Source organism: Parasteatoda tepidariorum, chromosome 1, assembly GCF_982258835.1.
Source record: "Parasteatoda tepidariorum strain Cologne lab strain chromosome 1, Ptep-v5.0, whole genome shotgun sequence".
NCBI classification, from domain to species: domain Eukaryota; kingdom Metazoa; phylum Arthropoda; class Arachnida; order Araneae; family Theridiidae; genus Parasteatoda; species Parasteatoda tepidariorum.
Window position 1 is genome coordinate 11,325,751 of NC_141755.1, and position 24,302 is coordinate 11,350,052.

The 24,302-nt window shown below is 32.9% G+C and overlaps 3 protein-coding genes across 4 annotated transcripts in view; 2 read left to right on the forward strand and 1 right to left on the reverse strand.

Annotated features, from left to right (window-relative positions):
• The window catches only part of LOC107441151 (lipopolysaccharide-induced tumor necrosis factor-alpha factor homolog), a 58,668-nt gene that overhangs the window by 29,154 nt on the left and 5,212 nt on the right, over positions 1–24,302 (forward strand). For both annotated transcript variants that reach the window (XM_071180204.2, XM_071180203.2), the window contains exons 2-4: positions 18,270–18,298; positions 22,661–22,817; positions 23,290–23,449. In XM_071180204.2, coding sequence (XP_071036305.1) covers positions 18,289–18,298; positions 22,661–22,817; positions 23,290–23,392 — 270 coding nt within the window. In that variant the 5' untranslated portion in view covers positions 18,270–18,288 and the 3' untranslated portion in view covers positions 23,393–23,449. The remainder of the gene's footprint in view (positions 1–18,269; positions 18,299–22,660; positions 22,818–23,289; positions 23,450–24,302) is intronic.
• Positions 1–24,302, forward strand: part of LOC139424771 (lipopolysaccharide-induced tumor necrosis factor-alpha factor homolog) — an 80,822-nt gene that overhangs the window by 29,133 nt on the left and 27,387 nt on the right. The gene's annotated exons all lie outside the window — the stretch shown is intronic.
• On the reverse strand, positions 5,926–9,429 carry LOC147816277 (uncharacterized). Its single transcript, XM_087165255.1, has 2 exons — positions 8,227–9,429; positions 5,926–8,028 (listed from the first exon to the last, which is right to left on the reverse strand). Exons 1-2 carry the CDS (start codon positions 9,427–9,429, stop codon positions 5,926–5,928), a joined length of 3,306 nt encoding a protein of 1,101 aa, XP_087021381.1.

The window sequence follows — 24,302 nt, forward strand, 5'->3', positions numbered from 1 at the left end:
AAAAAAATAGAAATGGGGAAAAATCCTCTTCATTCTTAAGACAAAACTTGAATGCTAAAATTAATATTTTTCGGGGGGAAAAAACTATCCAGAAAACGTCTTAAAAGAGATATAGTCTATCAGAAACGCCTTTAAAAATGCCACGCTATCGTAAAAACGGCCGAGAATTAAAAGACTTATACAAAAGGGAAACAGAAAAAATAAAAATCTATCTTAATTTTTGAACGAAAGGTTTAAAACTGGACATCTCAGTTTTCCAATTGCCGTATTTTCAAGAAAAGCTGAAGAAGAAAAAATTAAGCCTAAATGCAGTGTCATAGTAAAAATGTTGATTAAATCAAAAGTTTTTTGAAAAAGAAAAAGCTAAAAAGAAATCAATATTACTTTTTAGATGAGAAAATTTTAACGCTAAAAATTTCAATTTAACTTCTTCACGTAGCAGTATTTTTTAGAAAAAACGGACGATAAAAAAATAACTTTCATAAGAAACGCTTTTTAAAAAATGCTGTCATATTAAGAACGCTGATAAAAAGAAAGTTAACAAAAACAGCAGTGCATAAATAGACAAAAAAATTTCTCAAATCTTAAAATAAAACTCTAAGTTGAAAATCACTGTTTTCTATGTTACTGGTAATCTGTCTCACAGTACAGGAAATACGTGACAGTAAAAGAATTAACTCTATCAAAAATGCTTTATTTAACGACTACTATTACTCAACTCCGTAGCCTTGTAATTTTGAACCAATCCAGGAAACAAGTTCGAAAAATTTCTCTAACTGTCTATCTCATTCTGTCGTCATCGTTTCATTGTCGTTTTCTAATTTTAGTTTTTAACTTTTGCTGTTAAATAAAAGAAAGCATATAAAAGCAGTTTTATAGTTACATGTTGTTCGATAGCGACGCCCGGTGGCTGAGTGGTAGCTCTTCGCTTTGACGTGCCACTAGTTTTTGGTTCGATTCTCGGGCCGGACAAGGTTGACTCAGTCTTTCATTCCTTTAGTGGGTCGATAAAATGAGTACCAAGCATGCTTGAGAACTAAACACTCAGGATTCCACGTTGGGCTGACTACCCAACCGGAACATCTGCTCTTGCACCCTAGAGCCCAAAGGTCAAGAAAACTGAGATGGGCAAAGTAGGCCTTGGCTCTCTGTGTGCTGTCGCGCCACTGAGTTTAGTTCATTGTTCGATAACAATAGTTCATTAATGGGGATGTCTTAATTTATATATATGAATATAATGGCAAATTTTTTTTTATACATTATCACTAAGAAACAAAAGTCTTAGATGCTAATTACTAAAAAAAATAATCTTCGAGCCTATAATAATGGAAATATTACACTTTCTTATAAATATTTAAAATGAATGCATTATAATTAAAACACCTAAATATTTTGAATAGTGACATAGTGAAATTTAACGAATGTTTTTTGCATTAATAAGTTTAATTTTTGAACTTCAGAGTATTCTATTCTTTGACTTAGTACATTTTTTTCTTCTTTTCTGTTATAAGTTACGAGACGGATTCGATTTCAATGGCGAAATTCTAATTTAAGTTCTTAAATGTCTAAACGAAAAACATAAAGCAGAATGCTTCGTTATTCACAGCAGGATAAATTCTTCTTGTATTCATTTTATAATTTATTTGATGTCACCTTTATATTTTCTGAAGTAAAACATGGAAAATTACGTTTTCTCATTTTGTGTTTTATAATAATTCTTGCCTGTGATATTTGACTACTACTATTAAATGTTTGCAATCAGATAAGAAGAAAATTAACTCAAAATACTCAATTAGGGAAAACAAAAATTGCCTTGAAATAATTTTCAAAAAAGAATGCTAGTTACATGCGAAACAATTTATTTTTAAAGGGAAAAGTTGATGCTGCTCCGCCGTAACGTCATTGACTGAAATTTTTTGTTTATCTTAAGCTTTAGATGCGAAAACGGTAATAAAAGGGGAGCAATTTAAATTTAGTATCCTAGTTCGCACCTCCTCGGACGCTGAGTTCATTTCAGCGCAGGAGTAAGAAGAGAAACATCTCCGCTCTTGAATTTGAGACAACCCTTAATGAGCTCCAAACCCAAACAGTGAATTCTTTTTTAGTCACTTACTTTGCTTTATCCTCTGCTATTATACCTTTCGTTTCTCTAGCTAATTAAATATATTTTAAATTTAAAAACTGCTGTTTTCCCAGCAAAATGTTTCAAGAAGGACAAACTATTCACTCAAAAGAGAGAAATATCATCAAATTTTTGAAATATATAATAAGAAATGCACAAGAAGTTAGCGAAATAAATATTTTTGTCATACGATAGCCAAATAGCAACCTCGTTTTGAATTGTTCGCATCCTTCTCTCAAAAATAGGGTAATAGTTTCGTCGTGATGAAGGCAGAGCCAAGTGCCAACGAATAGTTAAATCTATTTTCTGTTGAATAACTACTTCAATATAAAAATGAAACTGCATTATAAGAATGAACAAATATTTAAAACTAAAGAAATCTTTTTTATTCTCTGTTTTTGTATTATAAACTTCTCTGTGGCAAATGAAAACTGCCACAGAAAATTTTGTTTTAATTCTTCTGTGGCAAACAATAAGCTAAGTATTTTACATATGTGTTATGAAATAAATATATTTCGAGGAAAAAAGCACTTCGTCATAAACTGATTCGTTCTTATCTGTGTTTTTGCATATATTTAAATAGAAGGATAGGCAGAGGTGACAAGGTCATGAATGACATCTGTTAGATATGCATAAAAACGCCTGTCTAAGTTTTTATTATTATTATTATGAATCTCCTTAGATAAGTATGCGCTTAGATAAACAAAAAACGTTAATCACGAAAAAAATGTATCTCGCTCTATTTTTCACTCTATAATCGTTCTTTGTTGCATTTTTCTTTTCTTTTTTTTTTTTACAATACGCTTTTAATCAAGTGAATACCTTTATTTTCTACATGTTTTCAAGAACAGTATTTCTGTATTGTATGCAGAGATAATTTTGCTCAGGATTAAATCCTGAATTACCGGATTTTTCGTTAACCGCGATCCAGAAGTTTCAAGAAATCATCAACCACATTTATGTATAAAAATTCTTCAGGGTGCGTAGCGTTTTTAAAAAGTGATTAAAGGTGCTTATTTTCGATTTTCGTCTTTTAAAAGCCCTTAAAGGTGCTTTTTTTATTGGGTGTTTTCAAAAAGTGCTTAATTTTTCTTTTTTCAAAATGAGATTTTTCCTTTACCGTGTTGATTTTCGCTACGAATTATGCAAAAAAACACAGTTCACATTGTTCTATTCAACGTTTTCACAATTAATTCAAACCCAATCAATCTACTTCGGCGTATTGTCAGTCTGTCTGTAGCGTATGGAAACGCCATTCTTTTTACATGATTCAAAACTTCATGCTTTTTGACAATAGTCAAAAACAATGCCAAAAGGTTTTTTTTTTTTTTTCGACATGTAGGTTAAAACAAGGTAAAACCGTCAATTGTCAAAAACTTTCCAACCTTGCCTGGTTATGATATTTTTTTAAAGTGCTTAAAAATATTTTTGAGTGCTTGAAAAGTGCTTAAAAGGTGCTTATTTTTGTTGAATAATTTCGCTACGCACCCTGTTCTTGTAAATTTTATTTAAAAATATTGGATCTAGAATTTATATTTGGCATCTCTTTCATTTGTAAATATTTTTTCTGGTAGAATAATAAATGTGATTAGAGATAAAAGTTAACTTATGCGTAATTATTCATTTTAATTATGCTGTATACAATTTATTTAGAATGCCATGTTTTATATTTTATTTTATTTTATGACCGCCGTTGAACAGTCGACCCAATTTTTGGGTTTACGACTACAAATGTTCAACGCCGTAGCCTTGTAATTTTGAACCAATCCAGAAGACAAGGAAACTCCTGGATCGGTACCCCCAGAGGTATTGATTTGTTATGGGAACATGGAGGACTTTGAGACTCGACAGATTTAACGTGCATCAGTCACCATTTACTACACGGGGAGTTTTCGACCAGCAGGGACCGAACCCACGAACTCTTGGACATGGGCCCGGCACCCCACTGACCAGGCTATCCCGGCCTAGTAGCGACAATTTAATTTTACATAGATTAACTAGCAGCGTTACATTACAGCCACAAAGAATGGACATCGACAATAACAGTACAATATAAAATAGCTAGCCACGTCACAGGTATTTTTTTTTTAAACATTTAACATAAATGGCCATCACGGGTAGCTGAAAAGCTCCGGACTCACTGTCTGTCCCCAGGTACTGGGAGCAGGGTCAGTGGTGAGGCTTGTGTGGTATGTATGTTTTGTTTATGTTGTGTTGCGTGTTTTACCTATTTTTCTTATGAGTAGTAGTTGAGGCAGTGTTGTGGCGGATCATGATATAGATTACTGTTTTTTATTGTGTGTGCGTTTATAGACAGTTAAGCCATCTCTTGTTTGTGTGGATCGGGCTTGAGTTTTTTTTTTTTTTTTTTTTTTTTTTTTTAAATTTTATTTGCCTCACGGACAACAGCTTGTGTTGACTGACTGCCTGCCAAATGCTTGCTGGTCAGGGGTGGGGCCAGTTAAATTAATAAAGACCTTAATTTTTTGAAATGCGGCATTAAGGATTTTACTCAGGATTTTTGAGTTGGGCTCACAATAATAAGGATCCCCATGTTGATAAGGATCCCCATGGCAGAATCTCAGCGACACGGCGACATTGTTGCAGAGCTTTACATAGTTCTTGCAGATAGATTTTTCTTTTGAAAAGTAAAAAATTTTACTTTTCTCTTTTACAGAAATTTACACGTAATATTTGAATTTAGATAATCACTTTTTGACTCGCTAAATTTACACCGATAGTATCGAAAATCGATGTAATGTTTCGATTTTGTTTTCGGCAGTTATTGATATTGATTTCCACGTGGTTTTTAAGCATCTTGATATATTTCAAACAATATAGAAAATTCGAATCGTGCATTTGAGTATTTATTTTTTAAGGCAATCATTCTGTCGAATTTTTGGAAGTTATTGCTATTGATTCCTCCATAGTTTTTAAATCCGATATTTTTTATACGATATTATTTATTACAACAACTTAATCTTGAAACGAAACACGCGTTTGAGGAGTCCGATTTACGTGATTTGGTCGTCGATCTTTTTATTTGGCTATTACTACTACGAATTTCATGATATTTATCAATTTTTTTATTGTGATTGTATAGTTGTAAATTGTAAAACGACGGACCAGGTAAAATTAATTACCAAAATAAAAAAAGAGAAAGAAAAAAATATATTGTAAAATTTAAACCCTGACAAATTAAGAATCTTAAGAACATTTATTCTGCAAATAATATATTGAACAATTAACAATACTGGATAATAATTGATTTCACAAAATATAAACTTGAATTGAAATTTTTAACAGTAAACAAGTTGAAAATAAGATAGCAGCAAATTATTTAGTTAATTAAACATGAAAACGATTTCAGACAGTTCAGCACAACTAATGACAACAAAACATAAAAACGACTCACCTCGTAAATTAATATAGCTAATAGCTATCGATAAATAACAATTTTGAATGTATCATCGTAATATCTTTGGGAGCTGGTCCCGAAAAGAAAATTATAACCATCTACAACACATCGAATTCGTATATATTATTTGCTCCGTGGCGAAAAACAAAGTAAAGGTAAAGGTTCGAAAATGAAACTTACTACTGCGCAGACTCAAACAAAAATTGTGCTGACATCTCTGAATTTGAATTAAACAAAATAAAATGATATATGATGAATTGATGCTGCTAGCGTTTAAAGTTACAATTAAGAAATAAAAAATACTATATTCAGATTGAAAATTAAATAGCAATGAATAATAAATTTTTTAAAACTAAACATCCTGCCGGCCAAGGCGGTGGAGGAGTCAGTTCTTCGGTAATGGGCAGATTTTTGTAATGGGTCTGGTGAATTGTCCATTGGAAGTCTTGACTTCTACGACCCGAACCAGTCCGTCACTGCCAGGAAAAGTCCTTACTATTCGGGCTGAAGTCCATTTTAAAGGTGTGGAGATCGAGTCAGTTTTTAAGAGAACTAAGTCCCCAACGGCAACATTCGTTAATGTACCAGTCCACTTAGATTTAGTTTGTAGAGTTTGGAGATAATCTTTACTCCATTTGTTCCAAAATTGAGCACGAAGTTTTTGAATTAAAGACCATCTAGACTTGAGACACATGGATGGTGATGGGTCTCTCTCAGGCAATGAAAGAAGTGGAGCACCCACAATAAAATGTCCAGGGGTAAGAGCCTCTAGATCACTTATTTCTGAGGTTAAGGGGCATAACGGTCGAGAATTGAGGCAAGCCTCAATTTGGCACAAGAGCGTAGCCAGTTCTTCGAAATTTAGTATAGCTGAGCCGCATACTTTTAGCAGATGTCTCTTGGTTGATTTAATATTAGACTCCCAGAGTCCGCCAAAATGAGGTGTTGCAGGAGGAATAAAGTGCCAAGAGATTTGAAGATTGCTGGAAAAATCTTGAACTGAATTGTCTCGAACAATTTTGTACAGAGACTTTAAATAGTTACTGGCTCCTTTAAAATTTGTGGCATTATCACTGTATACATCAGATGGCAACCCTCGTCTAGCAATAAATCGACGAAAGGATGCTAGGAAGGTTTCTGTTGACAAATCAGAGACAAGTTCCAAGTGGACAGCCTTCGTAGCAAAACAAATGAAAAGTGTAATGTACGACTTTAAGGTGACTTTAGATCTTGGTAAATTTGGTTTGGTTGAAATTGGACCTGCAAAGTCCAACCCAACACGTTGGAAAGGTTTAGATGGAATAACTCGATCACGTGGCAAATCGGCCATGAGCTGGCTTGAAGAAACAGCATTTACCTTTAAACAAGTTATACAGCCTCTGAGGATCTTTCTTACTGTGTTTCTCCCAGCTGGAAACCAAAATTTTTGCCGAATTAAAGATAAAACTACAGAAATGCCAGAATGTAACGAAAGCTTATGATAATATTCTATAATAAGCGTGACAAAATGATGACTTTTCGGCCAAAGAATAGGATGTTTAGCCGACAGTGGCAGATTTGAATTTTTGAGTCTCCCACCAATTCTTAAGACCTTGTCAGAATCTAGAAAAGGTGAAAGGGTTATTATTTTAGAGTTTCTTGGAACACAGCCTTTATTTTTGATTGACTTAATTTCAGCACTGAATTCCACCCTTTGAATTTCTTTAATAATTGCGATAAGAGCATTATCCAGTTCACAAACCTGAAGGCAACCGTTTATCAGATTTTCCGAATTTCTCGAGTTGAACACGAATCTTTTACACCAAGCAATCACTCTTATTAATTTGCTGAATGATGAATATTTTTGAGTTAACTCTTGCATCGAATTACTTTCAACTGCTGAGGCATGTATTAAAGTGTCAGGGTTGGAAGTGTGAACAGAGTTTGGTTTAACCTCTTCAGTGAATGCTGATTTTGCATTAGATAGCCACTCCGGGCCCTGCCACCAAAGTTCCAAGTCCATAAGCTTCTTTGGAAAAATTCCTCGAGTGGCGCAGTCGGCAGGATTGGTAATACCAGCCACATGGTTCCAGTCGCCAATATTAGTAAGTGATGATATGGCTGCAACTCTATTTTTTACGAACTGATCCTTTAAAGAGTCTGATCGAATCCAACTCAGAACGATTTCTGAATCCGACCATAAGAACACTTGCTTCCAAAATTGATCTATCGAAATTTGAAGATTACTATACAATTTTGCTAGCAAATGAGCTGCACACAGTTCGAGGCGAGGTAGTGGTACTGTTTTCAAAGGGGCGACCCTGGTTTTTGCTGCCACTATGTTCACTGAAGCTCTATTTTCGTTGTCCACTACTTTCAAATAAAAAACAGCTGAATATGCTTTGAGTGAGGCGTCGCAAAATCCGTGTAACTGGGCATCAATGATTATATTATTTATAGAGATCAGTCTTCTTTGAATTGCTATTTCCTTTAGAGCTTGTTTTTCAGCCTGGAAGGTTTTCCAGACACATAAGAGTTCTTCGGTTAAAGGTTCGTCCCAAGTTAATTTATTTTTCCATAGGCTTTGCATCAAAATTTTTAAGATGATTGTGGCAGGTGAAAGAAAGCCCAGGGGATCAAAAATCCTAGCTATGACAGAAAGCAGTTCTCTTTTTGAGGTAACTATCTCTGGAAATGAAATGTTGACCTGAAAAGTATCTTGTTGTGTATTCCAATACAGTCCTAAGACCTTCTGACATCGATTTTCTTCTATAGTAACATTGTGCTGCTGTGAGAGAGAGTCTTTGGAAAGATCTGATAAAACCTCTGAACAGTTAGACGACCATTTTCTGAGATTGAAACCTCCTCGTTGCAAAAGTGATTTTAAGTTTGAAACTAGATTTTTGGCATTGGGGATGGAATCTGTACCTGATAACAGATCATCAACATAAAATTCTTCCTTAAGAACTCTTGAAGCATCAGGAAAAGCTTTCTCTTCGTCCTTAGCGAGTTGTTGAAGTGTTGTTACAGCAAGATAGGGAGCACAGGCTGTTCCATAGGTGACAGTTAATAATCTGTATATCTGGATTTCTTCTTCAGGTTTGAACCTCCAGAGTATTCGTTGGTAATCAGCATCCTCTTCATGAATACGAATTTGGCGAAACATTTTCTCGATGTCAGCAGTAAATGCAACTTTGAAAGTTCTAAATTTTAGTAATAGAGAAAATAATTCGGGCTGCAAACGAGGACCTGCATGCAATGCATTGTTGAGAGAATTCCCTGAAGAATCCTTAGCTGACGCATCGAAGACCACTCTTAGTTTGGTTGTGTTGCTGTCTTCTTTAATAACGAAATGATGAGGTAGATAAAATGTTGATTTCTTAATCAGTTCGTCGGAAGGAACTCTTTCCATATGACCTAGTTGAAGATATTCCGACATGAAAGTTGTGTACTGATGTTCAAGTTCATTATTCTTACTTAGTTTTCTTTCAATGTAATTGAATCTTTTACTTGCTTGAGTAGCTGAGTCACCAAATTCCATAGAATGTTTGAAAGGTATTCTCACAATATACCGTCCAGATGGATCTCTAGCAACCGTTTTTTCGTAAAATGCTTCACAATCTATATCATTCTTTGATTTCAGTTCAGCTTGAGGTAAAGATTCGAGCTCCCAGAATTTAGCCAACTGACAATCCAAAGATGAGGTAAGATGACAGTTCACAAAGGAGTTTTCCTTATTGGAGTTTGAGAACACTCTTCCTGATAATAGCCAGCCTAGATGAGAATTGAGTGCAGATGGAGTACCTTTCTTCCCTAAAATTGGTTCTCCAATTAGCAAGTCAGCGTATAAGTCGGCTCCTAACAGAATGTCTATTGGACCAGTTGCATGAAATGTTGGATCTGCAAGCATTAGACCATGCAGGTGTGGCCAGTTGCATGAAGAAAATGTGAAGTTCGGTAAATCACTTGTTATGCAGTCTACAATTAAAGCTTTACAGCAAAAAATGTTCTCATTAAAATGTGGAGAAAAGACCAAAGATACTTCAGATAAAGAAGATTTTACTAGCGTATTATTAATTCCTGAAATCGAATGATTTGTAACAGTCTTTGATAATTGCAGTCTTTTAACACAGTTTTTGCTCACTAGAGATTTCTGACTGCCGTTGTCAATCAGCGCTCGGCAATTAACGAAATGCCCCTCAGCATTTTTAACCTTTATTAAAGCTGTTGATAATAAAGTATGTTCCTCACTTTTAAAGTTTTGTTGACAAGTTGTGCTGAGCTGAATATTATCCCTAGCTTCAACTAAATTTTCAGATCTGGCTGCAGTATTAGCAAATGAATTTGAATTTTGCCTAACTGAATTGTAAACATTAGAATTTATAGGGTAAAATCGATGCAGTGAAGTGTGATGTCTTTTTTGACAAGATTTACAAGTAGAGTTCGAAGAACAAGAATTCGGAAAATGACCCTTCCTTAAACAATTAGCACAAATTTTGTGGCTTTTTATGAGATTCCACCTGTCATCGATGGTCATTTTACCATAAATAGGACATTTAAAAATTGGATGACTTTCACTGCATGTAAAACATGAATTTTCTTTTTTATTCAGAACAATATTGTTAACGAATGCTTTCTTAGGAATCGAATTTTGTTTTATTTCCGTTTGCATTCCATCTTTACAAGATAAACCTTTCGCCTGTTGCTCTAAAAATTTAGCCAAATCAGAAAATTTTGGAAAATCTTGATTTGTCAAACTTAGTTCCCATCTTTGCCTAAGTGTTTCGTCTAATTTACCCAAAATAAAATGAATTAAAATTAAATCGACAAACGAGTTTACTTCTAAACCTAAAGTTAATAAAATTCGCGTAACTTCGTTACAAGTGTCTAAAATTTCAAAAATAGACTTAGCTGAATTCGGTTTCATAGACTTTAATCGAAATAATTTGGAAATTTGAGCAAACGCTAATTCTCTTTTATTATCAAATCTTAAATTTAAAGTTTCCCAAGCATGCTTATAATTTTCTTCGGTAAGTGAAAAACCTGAAATTAATTTAAGAGCGGATCCCTTTACGCTAGCGTATAAATACTGAAATTTCTGAAGTTCCGTTAAATCAGAATTTTTATCGATAGACGTCAAAAATAATTCTTTAAATGACAACCATTTCTCGCTTTCACCAAAAAACGTTGGTAATTCAAATTTTGGGAGCCTTAAACAAGTTTCTGAAAGTTTCGATTTATTATTACTAACATTAGCGGCATTATTACTACATACTTCCGTTTTACTCTTTGAAAATTCACGAGCAATTTTGATTTTTAATAAATCAATTTTAGATGCGATTTCATCAAATTCATTTGAATTCGTTTCAAATTCATCTTCTTTACATTGTAACATAATATCGTTATGTATGCTGTTTAATTCAGACCAAATTTCGTTAATTTGTTCTTTAAATACTTCTAATTCTGCGACATCAATAAAAACAACATCAAATGAAGAATGTTTGAAATTCTAGTAATTTTCCCCTTTAACACACTTCTTTTTTAACATATCCATATCGAAATCGAAAATACGAAATGCTAATCAAAACAAACAAAAGACTCAGCGTCGTTTCCGGTACGAAATCAAAAGCACGAAAATGCAAATTCTCACGACAAAACAATAGCTCAGTGGCCGTCTCCGGCTCGACGGACCAAAAAATGTATAGTTGTAAATTGTAAAACGACGGACCAGGTAAAATTAATTACCAAAATAAAAAAAGAGAAAGAAAAAAATATATTGTAAAATTTAAACCCTGACAAATTAAGAATCTTAAGAACATTTATTCTGCAAATAATATATTGAACAATTAACAATACTGGATAATAATTGATTTCACAAAATATAAACTTGAATTGAAATTTTTAACAGTAAACAAGTTGAAAATAAGATAGCAGCAAATTATTTAGTTAATTAAACATGAAAACGATTTCAGACAGTTCAGCACAACTAATGACAACAAAACATAAAAACGACTCACCTCGTAAATTAATATAGCTAATAGCTATCGATAAATAACAATTTTGAATGTATCATCGTAATATCTTTGGGAGCTGGTCCCGAAAAGAAAATTATAACCATCTACAACACATCGAATTCGTATATATTATTTGCTCCGTGGCGAAAAACAAAGTAAAGGTAAAGGTTCGAAAATGAAACTTACTACTGCGCAGACTCAAACAAAAATTGTGCTGACATCTCTGAATTTGAATTAAACAAAATAAAATGATATATGATGAATTGATGCTGCTAGCGTTTAAAGTTACAATTAAGAAATAAAAAATACTATATTCAGATTGAAAATTAAATAGCAATGAATAATAAATTTTTTAAAACTAAACAGTGATGATTATTTACAAAATGCGAAGAAGTAATTAATATGTGCGTTTCCCCCCCCCCCAACAAAATACGAGAATATCACCCATAATATAAAATTAGGAAATTATTACATAAGAAAATTATAGTTTTTTTTTGTAAACACAGCGTATTTGTTATTTTAAATTAGTAACATATGTTTGTTAGTATTAAAAGCATCTTGCAGAAATATATTAGTGCTAGAGAGTTTAGTCGCATAGCTCAAAAACAATTCTGCCACTGGGATAAGGATACATAAAAAGAAGAGGATAATAATTTTTAGAAAAGAATTGAAACTAGTTTAATACTAGTATAATTAAAATAAAATAGTTCTCAACTTCTCTTTATTATTCATTATGTAATTTACTTAATTTAAATCTTTGATTTATATTTTAAATAATTTCCTTCCTTAAGGAAAATACAAGAAAAAGTGTAATATTGTTTAAGCATGTGCTCTCAAAGTTTAGATTGAGTGTTTTGAATGTTTTTAATATCTCATTCATCTACAGTAATTCGCCAGATTTTTAGAAATTTTTTTTCTCTCTTTAAAATTTTGATTTAATTCTCTTAACGCGCATAGCTTTGATTTTTAAAAATGCATACAGGGCATCCTGAATTGTGTACACTATTGGCCATTAAAATTGCTACACCAGAAAAGCGACACACCACGAACGTGAAATTCGCAGGATGGATGAAGCATGTTGGGTATGCAAATGATTAGCTTATCAGCACATTCATGCAAAGCAAGCGGCGGTAACGACACCTACAATGTGTATAAAATAAGAAATTTGACACTAAGTTTCTCTTACAGAAATTGAATTTGAGCATTGTTCTTGGGTAAAAAGTTTTTGTTATGCCGCTGTAAAAAGGAGAATAGCCTACCAGTACGTGTCTGAGTTTGATCGAGGTCGAATTGTGGCCTACCGGGATTGCGGTTTATAATACCGACGTATTGCTGCCCGCGTTGGTCGAGATCCCATGACTGTTAGCAGAATATGGAATCGATGGGTTCATGACGGTCATATGGAACGCCGTACAGGATCTCAGTGCCCCCCCCCATCACTAACAGCCGAGAAGACAGACATGTTATCCGCATGAGGACGTATTTTTTTTCTGACGAATCCAGGTTCTGTATACAGTATCATAATGGCCGCATCCGTGTTTGGAAACATCGCGGAGGACGCCCATTGGTAGCTTGCATTCGACATCGTCATACTGGCCCATCACCTGGAGTAATGATATGGGGTGCTATTGGATACAGGTCTCAATCACCTCTTGTTCGCATTGCCGGCACTTAGAACAGCAGCCGCTACATTTCTGATGTGTTAGGGCCAGTTGCTCTGCCTTATCTTCGAGGTCTCCATAACGCTACGTTTCAGCAGGACAATGCACGACCACGTGTTGCCTGTACTGCTCTGACCTTCTTTGACATAGAACATGTTCGCCTGTTGCCCCAGCCAGCACGTTATCCTGATCCCTCACTAATTGAAAACGTCTGGTCAGTGGTTTCCAAACGACTGGCACGCCACCACTCATCAGTCACTACGGTCTATGAATTGTGCCATAATGTTGAAGCTGCATGGAATGCTGTACCCGTCCATGCTATCCATTCTCTGTTCGACTCGATGCCCAGGAGAATAACTGCTGTTATTGCTGCAGCCTCTGCTTTGAGTACTGATTCCTCAGGATCTATACATCCAAGTATCCTGAAAATTTAATCACTTGTTCTTCCAACTATAATGTATGTGGCCCATAAATACCATTCTGTTATTTGCATTCCTTCCTGGTGTAGCAATTTTAATGGCCAGTAGTGTATAAGGGTAATTCATTCCATGTCAACCCACTCATTTTACATCACCCTTCTAGATTTAAATAAAATTCGACATAGAGGTAGTATTTGTGTAGGTAAAGAAGCATACCAATTTTTATTTGAAAATATCTACTCATTTTGAAAATATGGCCCTACAAAAATTTTAAAAATCTTTACAAAGCACTTTTTAAAATGATCTAAAAAAGTTTCTAATTTACCTAGAGAGTTTTGCTAGTTACCGATTTAAAGTTATTTTCAATACCTTTACAATGATATGAAACACATTTACTTATAAAAATGTTTCCTAAATTAAATTTTAATTAAAACTTAAGTTTTTTTAAATGCTCTGCTTCAAACATTTTCAAAAAAATTTGAATAATACTTTGCATAATAAAGTGATTGTGAAAGTTTAAAGGTGGGAACTTGATGGGTTCATGGTAAAATAAATGGGTTCATGGAAAAATAATTTATTGAACTGAGATTTGCTTGTTAAAAAAATGTGCAATTGCACAATAGAAATTAGATAATAAAGGAAAATAAAAAGTACTAAATAAGCTGTGCAAATTTAATTGTAGTACTTTTCATATAATATCAAGCTAACAATTACATAATATATATTTTCCTGAAATCTTTATATATTTCTTCCCCCCCCCCCTTTTTTTGTGTTTTTCATTTAATCATTCTAAATTGCAAATACAAACTTATTTTACACACTTTGAATTCTGAAATGATAGTTTAAAATTTTTTTTAAATTGAAATATAAAAATTTTAATTTTTTAAAATGCGCAAAATAAGAAAATATAAAAAAATTATTTGAATAATACTTATTATAATACTAAAGTGATTGGGTATGTTTGAATGTGGGTAACTACATTACAAAATGGTTCAAGTTATGAAGAAAAAAAAAACATAATTAAGAAATTAATACGCTTTTTTAATATTTAAAAATTGACATTTGTTTTGTATCAATATAAAGCAAATAATAATGAAACTGTGAGTACCTATTGCTTTATATTCTTGTATGTTTCATTGATACGTAAAATTTCAATTTCTGGCAATCTCCTGTTGGAGTTATGAGGTTAACTAAACAAACAATTTCACTGGCAGAAACCCAAACTACATCTGGCCTTCTTATGTGAGCAAAAAAAAGGGTGAACGTTCTGCTGGATGTCGGAAAAGTACTTTCACTTCTTCTTCATTTTAAAATAACCAGTAATAGGTTTACTTTTTATTTTATAACCGTCGTTGAACAGCCGACCCAATTTTCGGGTTTGCGACTACTAATGTTCAACTCCGTAGCCTTTTAATTTTGAGCCCAATCAAGAAGACAAGGGAACTCTTGGATCAAGTATTGGGAGAAATGTGTCTTTTAGTCGTGGAGTTCTTTTTAATTTTTTTTTATGGAACTAACCCCCATTTACGTTACACGTAGAGGAAAACCTCCCACGGATTGTCTGACGGCAAAGGGACTCTAACCCATGATCCGTCTACCACTGAGGATACTTCACGTCAGCATTGTGGTCGGTGCAAGCCGGATGCGGAATTCGTATCGACCAGCCATCGCCGGGATTCGAACCCGGCTCACCTCATTAGAAGGCGAACTCTCCCTCCCCTGAGCCATCACTGCTCTGATAGGTAGGGGAGAGTGGGGTCAATTGTAACATTTTTTACTTAACTATTTTTAACTAACAAAAAATTCAATATATTATTAGTACTAATTGACAGACGAGTAAAGTAGACTATCCTCTACTAGAAAAAAAAATAAATACCTAATTTTAAATATTATTATATTAGTTATTAACAATTTTTGACAGTCGTTCAACTGTTACAATTGACCCCGTAAGTGGGGACAATTGTAACAGTTCATAAATTCAACTAAAACATAGTTAATTATATATGTTATCATAGTTGTGATATATTTTTTTATTGATCAAAATAGTAGTGATATTTTAGGAGTAAAAATAATAATGAGCAGAGACCTAAAGGGTTAAACTTTTAACTTTAAGGGGTTAAAAATTTTAATTTATGCTGTGAAAGGTGACAAATAAAATAATGCACATGCAACATAATATAAATGATATAGGAAACTATTGGTGGTTCTTAAAGAGTTAAGTAATGGTTTGTTAACATAAGATTATTTATTTTCAGCTGTTACAATCGTCCCGTTACTTATTGTTACAATTGTCCCCAAGACGCCATTTTAGCTTCATTTGTTAAAAACAATGCTAGTTAATTAGCAAAACTAATCTTTTTTTTTATTGAAATGTTAATTAAGGTGTCCACTTACATATTCGGTTACTAATTTTTATTTGTTTAAACGAAATTACTTTGTTACAATATAACATTCTAATACCAAAAAAAGTACTTGCGTGCCGTGAAAATATCTTTTGTGATGTAACTCTTTCAAAAGTACATAAAAATGGTTGCCAACAGGGGTGTACATGTAGATTTATTAAATACACCTTGTGCGCCACCGAGGAACCAAATCTAGAACCCGACACTCGAAATTTTTGCTCTGTTACAATCGTACCCTGTTACAATTGACCCCACTCTCCCCTATACTTTTTTTACAACCGTCATTGAACAGGCGACTCCATTTTGGGTTAACGACTACTAATGTACAACTCCGTAGCCTTATAAGCGAAGTGCCACTCAGCTCTAATATGAAAATCTTCTTGATGGAAACACAAATTAGTGTAGTTTTTCATATTTTTATATTCAGCAGCTGAATCGTCGAAAAAGTGAAAAATCTTTTTAATCCTTCCATCAAACTTAATTTTTAAGCATTAATTAATTTCTTCGGGAAACAATTCCTTTCCGGGTTTTTTAATAGAGTTTCTAAATAACATCTGTAGCGTATCCACCTTCTCGCACTATTGCTACTCAGTCTCGTATCAATCACACACAACGTTAGCCTGCATACACTCGACTGCTAAAGGCAACACAGGAGCGACTACGACCATGATCTTAATACAGCTCTCATGACTAATGTTTCAAACCCGGTGACCTTAATCCAGCTCTCCCAGTCTGTCACAAATACAGCAACTACTGGTATCCATGTATCGAATTCTGCCACAGATATAATTCTGGTGGGGGAGTACTGTAACGTATCTACCACTACAAAATTACAATTACAATTCACTAGTATATAAGGCATGTTAACTAGATTCTATGACGGGGTAACTTTTCATAGATGAAGGTTGACATTGCAGATTACTCGTATCCCCACAGCATCAACACATTTTTTTTTCTTCCATTGTCGAAAAGTTACCTTCTCAATCATGTTTTCATCAAATACTTATTCCAATTAGTAATAGCATTTCACAATCAGGTGGATAGTCCATATACAAACTGTATGAGTTCCACTTTGACTGGCCAATATGGAATACTTTGGTCTGAGTTCAACAAATTTCGAAAAACTGACTTTCAAATTAGGAAGTTTTTTTTTGTAAACTCTGTAAACCTCCGTCAAGTTGCACAAACTTAATAGTTTAGACACTTCAATTTCTCTCCATTTTCTCATGCAATCTTTTATTTCTGGTAATGGTCTACTTATTTCAATGCTTTTTAGTACATATATTTTTAGTTGAATGGTTTCAACTGTTTTATGCCAAGAAACAGCAATTATTGGGGTTGGTGAGTGTCAGCAAGCAGGGGGCTTAACCCCCTTCTTGCTGACACTAGTCATATAAAAATTACTAAAACTATATTTGAGAAACTGATTTTTTTATTTTCATATATTATCTAATTTCTATTGTGTAGTCGCATATTTTTTTTAACAAGCAAATCACAATTCAAATAATTATTTCACCAGGAACCCATCAAGTTTTGAAACTTAAATTTTAATTCCATTTTTAAAAAAATTAAATTTTTATCCATTTTTAAAAAAATTAATTTTAATTAAATGAGAATCTTTTTTTATTAGTGAATGTGTTGTGTATCATTGTAAAGGTCTTGAAAAAAGCTTTAAATTGGTACCTTGCACAACTCTCTAGTTAAACTAGGAGAGTCATTTTAATCATTGGTCTGTGAAGGTTTTTTGGTCATTTTTTTTTAAATTTTTGAAAGGCCTTATTTCTAAAATGAATCAATATTTTCGAGTAAAATTTGGTATGTTTATTTACAAACATTGCCACTGTGCCAAATTTGATCTAAATCCAACAGGGTATGATAAAATTTTGCCGAAAATGGTGTTGATTTGACACAGATGACATATCCGCATTATATAGACTTGCTGAGGCCATTACGTGCATTACGTAGAAGAGCTGAGGCCAATTTGATAGGCCACATTTTCGAATTGTTCAATACAGTATTAATTTTTTTGGGGGGAGGGGAGAGGGACACCACGATTTCCATGTAAGCAATAAGTTTCTGTTGAGTATAGTACTGTTTCCTAGCGGAGATTCCAAAAACTTGTTAAGCACGGATTTGGAATCAATAAACAGTTTAATATAAAAATTTCACCTTTAACTCAATACTACTCCAAACCCTTAATATTTCTCTTTATTGTATTTCCGTAAAATATTAATATTTTTTTTTTTCATTTCAGCTTTTTACTGCAGTGAAATATGGAGCAAAGTATGTTAACTTTTTTTTTGTTATATTTGAAAGCAATATTTTATATTTGCATTACTTTTTTTATATTTATACTATTCCTTGCATATATAATAGGTAATTTCATTCATTATTCCCTGAGATTTGGTTCGTATTACACAAGTTTTTAGCAAAGCTGCTAGTTGTTAACATTTCTTCCTGCGTTATAACTGAAAATCGAGGAAAAAAAACATGTTTTATGTTTCATAATATTTCAATTGTTTCGTCCAGTTACTCGTTCAATGTTATATATCTATTTTATTATGCACCATTACTTCCTTTATTGTAAGAAATATTTTAATTTTTTTTAATGAAAAGAGCATTTGTGAAATTAAATTTTTTTTATAATTATCGTTTGTGTATTTTTCCTAATACAATATTCTAAACGTGTCAATCTTTATAGTTGATTTTTTAACCATTCTAATAAAGTGAAATTGTAAATTAAAATATTAAGAACTAAAATATTAAAATTAAGTAAATTAAAATATTAAAATTAAATTAAAATATTAAGCACTCTCATTATTTGACATATAATATAAAAAGACACGTTCACAGTGTAATTTATTAAAAAAAACTCGATGTGTAAAAATTTATCCTAGTTTTATTACTAACTACAGTTAAATAAAAAGAAATTTATTACAGTCAGCTTAAGGCTAAAAGAAACAATCGTTGCAGCAAATTCATGTGACAGAACAAAATTTATACTCTCGGAGTTTTTAATTTTAGTTCAAAAAGTTTTCGAGAGATGGAACTGTAAGTCTCTACCCTTTGATTTCGACAATTGATAGCGGCTTATTTCTGTCACTTCGAAAATATTGTAATTTTAACGTTCATTCATAAAAGATTTCGAAAGACTTTGAAGTTGTTTTCAGTTTTTTTCTTCCCCTTTTTGATTTGCAGGTTTTGCTATCTGTTGTGTCATCCGTCGGAAAAGTTTTGACCTGAAATCAAAAACCCTGGAACATAAAAACTATATATTGACTCTTGAATTGCCGCTAGAATTATTATTTTTTTACCTTAACCGATTTTCGATTATAAATTTTGGAAAACCGTCGGTCTAGTTTAGGGTTCCCTGTATATTCTAATAAATATTGCTTGTAACATCGGCTCTTGTTGAGAAAAAAGCCCAACTTCAGAAATTATTAATCAGATTGTAGCGAGTCTGTCTTCGCGTAATCCAAAACATTTGGATATCTACTAAAAATGATTTAAAAGCATTAGGCTTTATCTTCTTTTATTTATATCTTCATAATTAACACTGAAGAATTCAACTAGACAGAGGCTGCAGTTTCAGAAATTTTTCTAGCACTAAAAACCACTTTTAAAAGTTATATCAAATATCTGTTCTTTTTCATCCAAAAATGTAGCATTCGTATCTATCATCACATTTAAATCATAATCTAATATTATATCATAATTTAATTTAATCAACAAATTCTACCAATGTTTTCAGACAAACGTAAGAAATTTCTTGAAAAAAAAACTCACTGGTAATTTATCTAACGATCATTTCTGTTTGTTTACATCACGAAAAATCTGGAAGGTTTTGAACCATAAAATTGGAGGGTATTAAGGCGAGAAGATTGGCTTAAAGTTTTCAGAGAAGAATGAAACTAAAGTTTTTTGAATGCAAACAATATCTTAGAAACGAAAGTAAAATTGATTGAAAAATAAGCAAAATCAAAGAGGTACAGAAAGAGAAAATGTGTGATAAACAACAAACATCATACCAATTGTTTGAATGTATCGAACTTCATTCTCAGTTTTTATATAGATTCAAGCTAGTTATGATTTAGATGTCAATCAAAAAATGGATTTCTAGGCAGTACAGAGCTAGCGCAAAAGGAGTACATGGCTACAAAAAGTACAGGGCTAGCACAAATGAATGACAGAATTTTAAATATTTATACTTTTGAAACTATCATATTATGAATGAAAAGTTTATTTGTAACTGCATAGTTTCACGAAAATTGTACCAAAAGTTTGTTTTTTTCAGTTACAAATATTCGATGTGTGACCTAGTTGCACGACAAACATGCAACCTGTTATCAAGTTTTGTTCAACATTTAATTTTTTTCTAAAAAAAAAAGGATCTTTTATAAATCATTTTTATGATAAAAATCCGTTCCCAAATTAAACAGACCCTTCCATATTATTTTATTTAAAATGTCCTTTTATGAGGGTTGCTATTTATATTTCTGGCCTTGGCAACAGTAAGTGTTGCTAGGCGACCGCAGACGATTTTAATCGAAAGTTTGATATTTTTAAACATAAATTCAGCAGACGATTTACCATTATAGCTTCATTTGTGTTGTTGACAGTAAATTGAAAAGTTCTTCTCTTTCAAAAAATGGAATTGAATCATGAAAATTTTCGTGCCATTATTTTTCATAACTTTCGACGGGGATTGTCAAGACAAGAGTGCTTCGATGAACTTAATTCTTTATTCAGCGATAAAGCGCCATCATACAGCACTGTAAAAAATTGGTATAACGAATTTAATCGTGGTCGATGTTCGATCCAGGACGAATCCCGTGCAGGTCGTCCAAAATCCGTTGTTGTGCCAGAAAAGATCGATGCTGTGCGTGAACTGATAAAGCAAGATCGTCATGTGACATACCGTGAGATAGAGGCGTCTTTGGACATTAGAATGACTAGCCTCAATAAAATATTGCATGAACATTTGAGCGTAAAAAAAATTTGTTCGCGTTGGATCCCGCATAATCTGACAAACGCTCAAAAAAAGGCTCGTGTCGATTGGTGCGAGGAAATGTTGGAAAAATACGTTCAAGGTACATCAAAGGCTGTGTTTAACATCTACACAGGTGACGAATCATGGATCTATGCATATGAGCCGGAAACAAAACAGCAATCAACTGTATGGGTCTTCCAAGACGAGGCAAAACCAACAAAAGTTGTTCGAGGAAGAAGCACATCGAAGCAAATGATTGCCTGTTTCTTCGGCATTAACGGTCATATGGCAACAGTGGCTTTAGAGCAACGCAGGACGGTCAATTCTGAATGGTACACGACCATTTGTTTGCCAGAAGTCATCGGAGAAATTCGAAAAAAGCAGAAGAACAGGCTAATCATTCTTCATCATGACAATGCGAGCTCTCACACATCGACTCAAACAAAGAACTGATGGGTCATCCGCCGTACAGCCCTGATTTGTCACCCAATGACTTCTTCTTATTCCAACACATCAAAAATAATTTACGTGGACAACGATTTTCGACCCCCGAAGAAGCGGTTGATGCATTCAAAACGCATGTTTTGGAGTTACCTCAATCGGACTGGAAAAAGTGCTTTGAAAATTGGTTCAAACGCATGCAAAAGTGTATTGATCATCATGGAGAATATTTTGAAAAACAATAAAACCAATTTCGATCCTACATATTTGTTTCTTCATTATTAGGCCAGAAATATAGATAGCAACCCTCGTATAAATTATTTTATCATCGAAATAAAGCACTTCGCGGACATTTTTACCGTAAAAAAGAACCTTCACAAACTATTTTATCATAGAAATAGAACACCCCGCGGATGTTTTTACAGTAAAAAATATCCTTAACAAATTATTTAATGATTAAAAAGGATCCTTCACAAATTACTTTACCGTGAAAATGACAGAAAATCCGTATTCGTTATTCGGCTATTCTCAAGAACCGGTTTCAGAGAGCAAATAGCTTTATAAAATTTCAACTCGGACTTTAGAAAAGTCATTAAAAAACAAAATTACCTTAATATTCAAGGTTTAATTATTAATGTATGAGTATATAATATAAAATGTAAGTAATATGCATTATATGTCATAAATATTAAGAATCGAGCTTAATCCTGACAGCAGAACAAATTTATTGAAACACTTCCAGCTTATAGAATGCAGGATAAATAGCCTTTTCACTTGAAACGCATAAGCTTATATGCAATTTGCTATGAAGGTCTTAATAGAATGTTCTATAAACTTCTAGAAGACATTTAAATAATAAATTAAACCTTAATTTATTAGTTTTATTTTTTAAATGCCAGAACAGGGATTTTCGCCAGAACAGGGATTTTGACCATCTAACTACACTGACAAACTCTTCACCTCATTCATAGAGATGCTGTCACTTAAAAAATACTTAATTTCTGAATTTAAGTAACTTTACTCTAAGAAGCACTATTTTCGTAGTAATCTGATGAAAACCCGAATTGATCCGGAATGTTGTTAGAAATAACTCGTGACGTATTTTCTTATACAGTCGCATTTTACCTATATTTATAGAAAATATACCAAGATTCAATGTTAAGTATGCGATAACGGTATGCTTTTATTTTATAATTTTTGTGTCTTTTTCCTAGCACCTCAAACAACTGTTGTGGTCATGCCTGTAACTCCGTTTGGACCCGATCCTATGCAAATAACGTGTGGAAACTGCCATAAAGCTGTTGTAACTACAACTGTCGCTACTAATGGTGCTTGTGCTTGGATAGCAGCAATAATGGTTTGCATTTGTTGGTAAGTAAAACCATACCATTTTTCTGTTCTTAGTGCATTTCTCTTTTGCATGTTTTTGCATTCACTTTAAATGCTCTCGTGTGAACTAGTTTATAAGTTAACTGTTATTTGCGCTATATCCCTATTTCACTTTTTAACTCTTCCTCAATCTTCATTAATTCTTCCTCAATCAGTCCTTCTACTCGGTGAGATGTTCTTTCAGAGCAAAAATTTTAGCAAGACTATTTGAACAACGTGACGACGACCTTATGAATTTCTTAAATGATCTAACAATTTTTAATCCATGGATCCTATTGAACTATTGCATTGTGCAGTTAGCAATATCTTATGAAATCGACTTATTTGACCCATATGTTTGGTAAACTCAAGTCGAGTTTCTGTCAAAAGAAGGTCAATCATTTAGTATTCCATAGTTTATATGAAAATTGTAGTATATAAATCATATGAATTAAAAATCTTTGTTTCCCTACAGCTGTCCTCTTTTCTGGGTACCTCTTTGTATTGATTCTTGTAAAGATGTCCAACATCAGTGTCCGTCATGTGGAGCATACCTTGGTGCTTACAAGAAAATTTGAAATAAACCAAAGTGGACAAAGTATTCTTATTGTGGATTATTTTTCGCTATTTTAAAGGTATAGCATTTTTACCGCCTTTTCTATTTGAAACAAATATGTTGTTATTACGTTTAATATTAAGTCTCAAAATTCAGGATTCGAAAGTAATAATATTTTCTTAAACTTTTGAATTATGTAAGAATAATATCACAAATTTATTAAAATTTCACTACACAGCAGTATTTACCTTACATATAATAAGCAAATGATTTTTCAATATTTTTTTTTTCCTTTTTTTTGAAAAAATTGAATTTGTTTTTCTTAGTGGAACAATAATCATAACTTGGAAAGAAGAAGTATCACTAATCAACACGTTAATTTTGTTTATTTCTTTTTTTTTCCCACGACGCTGTAAAAATGGTTGCTCAAAATCACGAAATGTTTAAAAATTTTGACAAAACAGTTTGCTGGGTAAAACTCCGGCTAGTATTTTGTCAAATTGAGGAAGTTACTATCGTCACTTGTTTGGGGGTAATACTTTCGTCAACGGCATTAAGCGGAGTACAACGTATTGATTACTAGATTGATTAAGAAGTACAACATAAAATAAAAACTTTTAGAGTGAATAAATACTCATTCATGATCACAAACCAAAGCTTGTAGAATTACTACAGATGCTAACCTCTGCACCATTCTGTCATTTTGAATAAATGGTTTTAAACTGAAATAAAAAAATTTGAAAAACTCCCACAATGCATTGAGAGGCTCGAATGAGGAAATAGTTTCGCCAAATTTTTAATATTGGTTAGTGTGGTTATTGATGCTAATATACTGTAAAAATATATAATCAAAATTCTCGAAAATATCTTCGTTTTTGACGAAAATGTTTTCTAGCCGATGCTCCCAGCGAACATTTTGTCAAATTGATGAA

Excerpts from the sequence above, each read along its gene's own strand:
- LOC147816277 (XM_087165255.1), bottom strand. The coding sequence starts at position 9,429 with ATGCTTGCAGATCCAACATTTCATGCAACTGGTCCAATAGACATTCTG. Across the intron at positions 8,029-8,226 it reads CACAACAAGATACTTTTCAG|GCTGAAAAACAAGCTCTAAA; the intron begins GTCAACATTTCA and ends AAAACCTTCCAG.